Source organism: Herpailurus yagouaroundi, unplaced genomic scaffold (genome assembly GCF_014898765.1).
Source record: "Herpailurus yagouaroundi ecotype Mexico unplaced genomic scaffold, PumYag 67623, whole genome shotgun sequence".
NCBI lineage: Eukaryota > Metazoa > Chordata > Mammalia > Carnivora > Felidae > Herpailurus > Herpailurus yagouaroundi.
The window spans coordinates 572071-580967 of NW_024420424.1; the positions used below are offsets into that span (position 1 = coordinate 572071).

At 34.7% G+C, this 8897-nt stretch overlaps 1 protein-coding gene across 3 annotated transcripts in view; it reads left to right on the forward strand.

The window, feature by feature from the left end:
- HDX (highly divergent homeobox) overlaps positions 1–8897 on the forward strand; it is a 171075-nt gene that overhangs the window by 55057 nt on the left and 107121 nt on the right. For all 3 annotated transcript variants that reach the window (XM_040467866.1, XM_040467865.1, XM_040467867.1), the window contains exon 4: positions 6025–6078. In XM_040467866.1, the coding sequence (XP_040323800.1) occupies positions 6025–6078 (54 nt within the window). The remainder of the gene's footprint in view (positions 1–6024; positions 6079–8897) is intronic.

An 8897-nucleotide genomic window follows, 5' to 3' on the forward strand; every position in this document is an offset into this window, starting at 1 on the left:
GAGCTAGGTATTAAGAATGCTGGTCCGGTCTTGAAAAGATTGTAGCTTGATAAGAGCAATCAGTCTTTTCCTATTATTTAAGGGACTGATCTCTTTTTTTTTTTTTTTTCAACGTTTATTTATTTTTGGGACAGAGAGAGACAGAGCATGAACGGGGGAGGAGCAGAGAGAGAGGGAGACACAGAATCGGAAACAGGCTCCAGGCTCTGAGCCATCAGCCCAGAGCCCGACGCGGGGCTCGAACTCCCGGACCGCGAGATCGTGACCTGGCTGAAGTCGGACGCTTAACCGACTGCGCCACCCAGGCGCCCCAGGACTGATCTCTGAATATACATTTAAGAAAACATTTCATTTCAGTTGTATATTTATAACTTAAAACTAACACATGATAATTTATTTTCTAAACTTACTAAAGAATTTTTATTTTTTATAACTTATAAAAGATCTTCCCTTTATATGGGTAAAGTTATAATATTTTAAAATATGTTACAGTATAATTTTGAGGTTTACAGATTTGTAATTCTGTACTCCCCAGGGCTTTGGCTCAGAAGAGAATCATTCCACATATTAATTTATATTATTTTATTGATATCCTTCCATTATTTTTCACAATCAGTATCCCTAGAATCAGTATGGTGAAATCAGGCTAGTTATGTTATGTCTGAGTACTTTTTATAATTTTATTGAAACATCTTGGAATTTGAGTTTTCCTGATTTTAATATCTTGTGCATTGTGAAATTTAACTTCTAAAATTATGTAGTAAAAAGAAAAATCCCAAATAGCATCTTGGTTTTTGACTGCAAGAACTTTCCAGTCTAGTAAGATTTTCTAAATACGAATTTCTTTTAACTTAATAGAAGAAAAATTAATATGCTTAAAAATGTTAGTTGCTTTGCCAAATGTTGTAGTATTTGAATTTCAATTTGTAAAGCTTATTTTGTTATTTCTCAAAGCTTTTCCAGACTTGGTCTAGAGATGAAAGGGAAATACATATATTTTTTTAAAAAGCCAATCTATCTTTTCTTCTTTGCTCCAGAACACATTGTTCTCTACCAGCAGCTAGTTATTCCCTCCTCCAACTGCCTACCCCCATGTAATGGTCTCTTGTACATTTCCACTCTTGGCCTTTTGTTGAATTTCAGCAAGTGAAGCTAGTGTATAAAGTGCACGTTAATTCAATCAACCAATCAATCAGCATATATTTATTGATTGCCTATTATTGATTGCAATTATTGATTGCCCAGCAGTGTCTTCTATGTTCTATACCTTATAACTTTAAAAGATCTAGGAAGCTCTGCTGATTAAAGCAGAATGATTGATATCTTTTATTGTTCAACTGATATCAAAACAGCTGATGGAAAGCAAAAATATAAGTTTATTATGAATCTGTTGCTGCTAAACTTTTCTGATAGACATGGTTATTGTCTGGTTGTTTCAGTTAATCGAATTAAGTAGAATGTCCCGCATATGTGGAGAATTGTCTTTTAACAGAAATATTTCTGAAATCGGAATGAATGCTTTTTTGTGTATATTCTTTGTGTGACTATATACAAATAGACTAAATTGTTTTAAACATGATACCTTGCCCTTAATAATCTCATAGTCTAGCAGAAATATAGCAGAGTCATATGTAAGATCTAAATCATGAAAATGAAATGTAGTAAAAGTTCCTTTAAAATCCTTTAAATAATCTATAAAAGTAATTATGTATAATGTATAATTAACATTCTGATATATATTACTTATTTTAAATATAACTTTCCATGAGAAAGTTAAGTGTTTTATAGATGGATTCACAAACCTTACCTATCCATATGATGTGACTACAGTTTACATCCATATAAGTTTGTATTACTTCCTTTAGTGTATCTACTTTTATTTTATTTTATTATTTTTTTAGTGTTTATCTTGAGAGACAGAGAGAAAGAGAGAGAGAGAGAGAGAGTGCCAGCATGGGGAGAGGCAAAGAGAGAGGAAGAGAGAGAGAATCCTAAGCAGGCTCTGTGCTGTCAGCATAGAACCCAATGCAGGGCTTGATCTCATGAACTGTGAGATCATGACCTGAGCCAAAATCAAGAGTTGGATGCTTAACTGACTGAGCCACCCAGGCGCCCTTAGTGTGTCCACATTTTTCTGTGAGATTTCCAATATTAGCACTTCCTTGCATTCACATTCAAAATTGTGACTCTCCAACTCTCTATTTGTTTGAGCAGACCAGACATTTGGAGAGGCAGTCTTATGATGGCCATAAAAAAAACTATTCCAGTAATTTCCAGACTGTCTAGTCCTCTTTAATCTCCTGCACAAGACCTGTATTTAGAAGTGTATTTTATATTTCTCTCTAAATTACTACTCCCTAACTTTGTTCCAAGTCTGGATTGCCTTTTGCCTAAACTATTATAAGTTTCCATACTGATTCAATTTAGTGAACACATTGAGTCAAATTAATCATCTTAATGTATAAAAATGCATTCTGACCATATAACTCATTTGCTTAAAACTTTGAATGGCTCCTCTTTTTCCATAGAATTAGATGTAAATGTACTTTGGTATTCATGGCTTGCACAAAGTAACCCCAATTCCATTTTTAATTCTAATTGAATTGACCATTCCCAAACACATCCTATCCTTTTTTAAAATTTTTTTTAATGTTTATTTATTTTTGACAGAGACAGAAGAGAGACAGAGCATGAGCGGGGGAGGGGCAGAGACAGAGGGAGACACAGAATCCGAAGCAGGCGCCAGGCTCTGAGCTGACATTACAGAGCCCAATGCGGGGCTCAAACTCACAGACCTCAGGATCATGACCTGTGCTAAAGTCCGACGCTCAACCGACTGAGCCCCCCAGGCGCTCCAACACATCTTATCCTTTTATTCCACTGTGCTCATGCCATTATTTTTCTCTGGAATGCTCTTTTTTATTTCTATAAAAATTCTATTCATTTTTTAAGGTTCAGCTGAGATATAAGTCCTCAAATTTGATGTAATTTCACCATACCTTACCTTCTATTGCATTTCATTTATTATACTTCTCATGACACTTATAGTATTCTTTATATTAAAGTCATTCATGTATCTTCCTCATCTTCCCTCTCACATTCTTGCCCTCTAGGAAATTATGTTTTACCCATCTTTTTTATTTCCTAAGTACCTAAAACAGCAACGTAGTATAGAAATTAAGTTCAAATTCATGATTTTGGAAAGTTACCTATACTTATTTCAATCATGTTTAATTTGTCAAAAAAGTTTTGAAATTCTTTTACAATTGCTTTAAGGGCCTGTGAGAATTTTTTTGGAAAAAAATTTAATGTTTATTTATTTTTGAGAGAGACAGAGACAGAGACAGAGCATGAGTGGGGGAGGGGCAGAGAGAGGGAGAGACAGAATCCCATGCAGGCTCCAGGCTCTGAACTGTCAGCACAGAGCCAGATGCGGTGCTCGAACCCACTAACGCTGAGATCATGACCTGAGCCAAAGTCCACACTTTACTGACTGAGCCACCTAGGTGCCCCCTGTGAGATTTTTAAAAATACTTTCATTGGTGACAAATCTCCATTATTTGAGGTAAAATTTAACTTTGGAAAATAGTTAGAATTTATTCTGAGCCACATTTAGTGAATAATATTGATGTTCAATTTGGGTTATTATATTTTCAGTTAAAATAAACAGAATATGAAATAATGACACAGAGTCTCTGGGTGTCATGAACTGCCAAGAAAAGTTCCCAAAATGTTTTCAACAATGGCAACATCATTGTAATGACTGTATAACTTCCTGTTTTCTACTTTGAAACATATAGTACTCATTTGTATAAGTTCAAATATATTTGTTAAGTTGGTCTTGTCTCCTTGTCAATTACTTTTATATTTTTCCAAACCAGGGTATTGAAAAATGTGTTTGGAATTTACATATCATTTAAATGATTACTATATTACCCTGCTCATTTGAAATACTATTTTTGTAGCCAGAATGGTGAGGGAAAAACCTTGTCATCACTACTGACCAAACAAAACTTCCCAACTTTGAGAGAAATATGTTTATACCGTATTATTCTTCAAAAAAGCATACAAATTCAGCTGCTATACTTAGCTGTTCCCGAGTTTTACCAGAAACATAAAGAACTGAAAAAAATTGAAATAAACAAAAGAAGGTAGTTAATATAGCATTTGAATATTAGGTAACTGGTGCCCCAGAATTATAAAGCAAAAAAGTGAAACTTCATCTCTTCCCAACTCACGTGGAATTGATATTTGTATGTTAATGTGTTTATAGTAGTTTTCTATTTTCTTGGTTACATACACTTGACCTAAGCAGAAAACCACATTTTGTATTCTTAAAATGTATAATTCCCATTCATTTATCATGTATATTATATGCATTTTTTTTATTTCATATGTAACTTTTTAATACTTACTGGTTTATATATATATATTTTTAAATTTATTTTGAGAGAGAGAGCACAAGTGGGGGAGAGGAGCAGAGGGAGAGAGAGAATTTTAAGCAAGTAGCACACCCAGCACACACCCAATGTGGGGCTCAATCTCAAGACCATGAGATCATGACCTGAGACAAAATCACAAATTGGATGCTTAACCAACTGAGCCACCCAGGAGCCACCTGGGTTTGTTTTTTTGTTTTGTTTTTTGTTTTTTTTTTTTTTGTTTTTTGTTTTTTCTAGTTCATTTGGTTTAAAATGTTTTCTATAGCAACTTTATATAGACAGTTTGAAATTATCCTCACTAATAGGTGGGAGTATGTGCAAAGAGAATCCAAAATGTTTTGATATCTCTATTTTTTCAAAAGTATATTATGTGGTTATTTTCGTAGACTTACCTCTTTCATTAAGGCTAGCAGCCAAATTACTTTGTAAACATTATATTATATTCCAAGTATTAATGGGAGGACAGGAAGGTGTAAGTTTTGAAGAATTTTTTCCATCGAAATTTTCATTATCACTCAGTTTACCTTTAAAAATCAATTATTTGAAACTTCATGATCCTCAAACATTGTATTTAAGTGCCATATTACTGTAATGGGGTTTTGACTAAAATAAAATTATTTTTAATTTTTTTCTTAAAAGTATTATTTGGAGTTTATAACATTAATTTTGTTACCCTATCCCTAGCATAGTGTTATATTTTGAACTCAAAATAAAATTTCATGTTTAGTGGCCAGGGACAGTAATAATTTACCTAAATTTTGAATAATTAAGGATATTACTTTACTATTTGCATTAACTGTTTGATTATCACTCCTTATCAGTAAGCATAATACTAATTCACAAGTCATCACTGAATGTAATTTATCAAAAACAATAAATGTTCGAATACCATATTCTCATCGTCACCATTTGGCAAGCCTGATTTGACTTGTCAGTGTCTCAGGAGGTATGTGGGAGGGAAGGAGAAGGCAAGTGGAGAATTTGGAGTTATCCTCCAAAACTTGTGTATTTCAGGAAAATGTATGGTGACGTCTAGGCTACTCTGTGCTATAGCCCACAGGTCCACCTTGGTCTCTGTAAACAGTCCCTGGAATCCTACTGGAGTAGTACCTATCTCCTTGCGTGCCAATATCGATGTAATAAGGTGTTGCTGCCTATTCATCTTAGTAGTCTCTGCTTAAAAAGGAGCTTGTAGTTATGTAGGATAAGTCTAGAGAACTAATACATAGAATGATGACTATAGTTAATAATTTAATTAATATAACATATATTCCACAGAGTACTGCATTTTTATTACAATAATTTTCTTGTTCACAGACTTGTAAACCATACTTCTAGGCCCCAACAGTGCCTAGGGATTTTCTTGAATTTCCAGGGGAAATTACACTGCTTCTAAAATTTTCTTACAAATGAAAGCCCTTTAATTCTGTTGTGTTCAGTAAGGAAATGGCAAAGTCTATGTGGGGGATATGCTCTGAATGCAGACCTATGTTGACATCTTGTATGAAATCATTGGTGTTGATCAGCATTCCAAGTAGTGTCAATGCATACCTTACTGAAATTCCATTTATTGTTTCCACAGATTTCAGGAAACCTTACTGTGCCTTGGATTACAGGGTGTTCTAGAAAAAGAGCAGTAAGTAATCCTTCATTTAAAGCAACGTTTGTTTCCCTTCTATGTTGTTAGTAAGAATGCCATTGAGAAAATTTTCATGATATTTGTAAAGTTGGCAAAACTGAACCTCGAAAAGACTGCATTATCTAAAATGACATATTTTGAGATCATAATATTTATATATATTACTAATGTAACCCTAAATAAAATGCAGTAATCAACACACCATTTAGTCTTTGAGCAGGTTTTTTCATTTAAAAAAAAAAAACACATTCAAACGGGGTGCCTGGGTGGCTCGGTCAGTTACGTGTCGAACTTCGGCTCAAGCCATGATCTCTCCATTAGGGGGTTTGAGTGCTGCATCGAACTCTGTGCTGACAGCTCAGAGCCTGGGGTGTGTTTCAGATTCTATGTCTCTTTCTTTTTCTGCCCCTCCCATAGTTGTGCTCTGTCTCTCTCTCTCAAAAGTACACATTAAAAAATATATAAATAAATACATTAAAATTAAAAAAACTCAAAGGTAATTAATGGGATGGATGAAATAAATAAAGTGGATTAAGAGGTACAGTTATCATGATGAACACTGAGTAATTATAGAATTTTTTAATCATTATATTGCACACCTGAAACTAATATAACACTATATTAATTATAAGTCAACAAAAAGACAATCAATAAAATATGTTTTTACATATAATTAGCCCAGTTAACTTGATCATATAATTGAATCATGATTGATATAAATATTTCAATCAAAATTAAGGAGTTTATATTATTATTTGTTATTGGTGCATTTTAGTATTTTGAACTAATGAGTAAGTAGTATTTTAACAGTCTTATTTTGTTTATCTGACTTTCTGTGACAACTGTTGTGACTTTTTTAATATGAAATTTACTGTTAAATTGGTTTCCATACAACACCCAGTGCTCATCCCAACAGGTAGTCTCCTCAATGCCCATCACCCACTTTCCCCTCCTTCCCACCCCAAATCAACCCTCACTTTATTTTCAGTTTTTAAGAGTTTCTCATGGTTTGCCTCCTTCCGCTCCATAACTATACTTCCCCCTTCACCTCCCACATGGTCTTCTGGTAAGTTTCTCAGGATCCACATAAGAGTGAAAACATATGGTTTCTGTCTTTCTCTGTATGACTCATTTCACTCAGCTTAACAGTCTCCAGTTCCATCCACGTTGCTACAAAAGGCCATATTTCATTCGTTCTCATTGCCAAGTAGTATTCCATTGTATATATAAACGACAACTTCTTTATCCATTCATCAATTGATGGACATTAAAGTTCTTTCCATAATTAGGCTATTGTTGAAAGTGCTGCTGTAAACATTGGAGAACAAGTGCCCCTATGCATCAGCACTCCTGTATTCCTTGGGTACATTCCTAGCAGTGCTATTGCTGGGTCATAGGGTAGGTCTATTTTTAATTTTCTGAGGAACCTCCACACTGCTTTCCAGAGCGGCTGCACCAGTTTGCATTCCCACCAACAGTGCAAGAGGGTTCCCGTTTCTCCACATCCTCTCCAGCATCTATAGTCTCCTGATTTGTTCATTTGGGCCACTCTGGCATGAGGTGATATCTGAGTGTGGTTTTGATTTGTATTTCCCTGATGAGGAGGGGCGTTCAGCATCTTTTCATGTGCCTGTTGGCCATCCGGATGTCTTCTTTAGAGAAATGTCTATTCATGTTTTCTGCCCATTTCTTCACTGGATTATTTGTTTTTCGGGTGTTGAGTTTGGTAAGTTCTTTACAGATTTTGGATACTAACTCTTTACCCAATATGTCATTTGCAAGTATCTTTTCCCATTCCGTCCATTGCTTTTAGTTTTGTTGATTGTTTCCTTTGCAGTACAGAAGGTTTTATCTTCATGAGGTCCAAGTAGTTCATTTTTGCTTTTAATTCCATTGCCTTTGGAGATGTGTCAAGTAAGAAATTGCTGTGGCTGAGGTCAGAGGTTTTTTCCTGCTTTCTCCTCTAGAGTTTTGATGGTTTCCTGTCTCACATTCAGGTCCTTCATCCATTTTGAGTTTATTTTTGTGAATGGTGTAAGAAAGTGCTCTAGTTTCATTCTTCTGCATGTTGATGCCCAGTTCTCCTAACACCATTTGTTAAAGAGACTGTCTTTTTTCCTTTGGATATTCATTCCTGCTTTGTCAAAAATTAGTTGGCCATACTTTTGTGGGTCCAATTGTGGAGTCTCTATTCTATTCCATTGGTCTATGTGTCTGGTTTTGTGCCAATACCATGCTGTCTGGATGATTACAGCTCCTGCTTTGGTCTTCTTCAATATTACTTCAGCTATTGGGGGTCTTTTGTCGTTCCATACAAATTTTAGGATTGCTTGTTGTAGCTTCAAGAAGAATTCTGGTGCACTTTTGACTGGAATTGCATTGAATGTGTAGATGGCTTTGGGTAATATTGACATTTTAACAATATTTATTCTTACAATCCATGAGCATGGAAAGTTTTCCCATTTCTTTGTATCTTCTTCAATTTCCTTCATAAGCTTTCTATAGTCTTCAGAATACAAATCTTTTACATCTTTGGTTAGGTGTATTCCTAGGTATTTTATGCTTCTTGGTGTGATTGTGAATGGGATCAGTTTCTTTATTTGTCTTTCTGTTGCTTCATTATTAGTGTATAAGAATGCAACTGATTTCTGTACATTAATTTTGTATCCTGTGACTTTGCTGAATTCATGTATCAGTTCTCGTAGACTTTTGGTGGAGTCTGTCAGGTTTTCCATGTATAATATCATGTCATCTGCAAAAAGTGAAAGGTTGACTTCATCTTTGCCAATTTTGATGCCTTTGATTTCCTTTTGTTG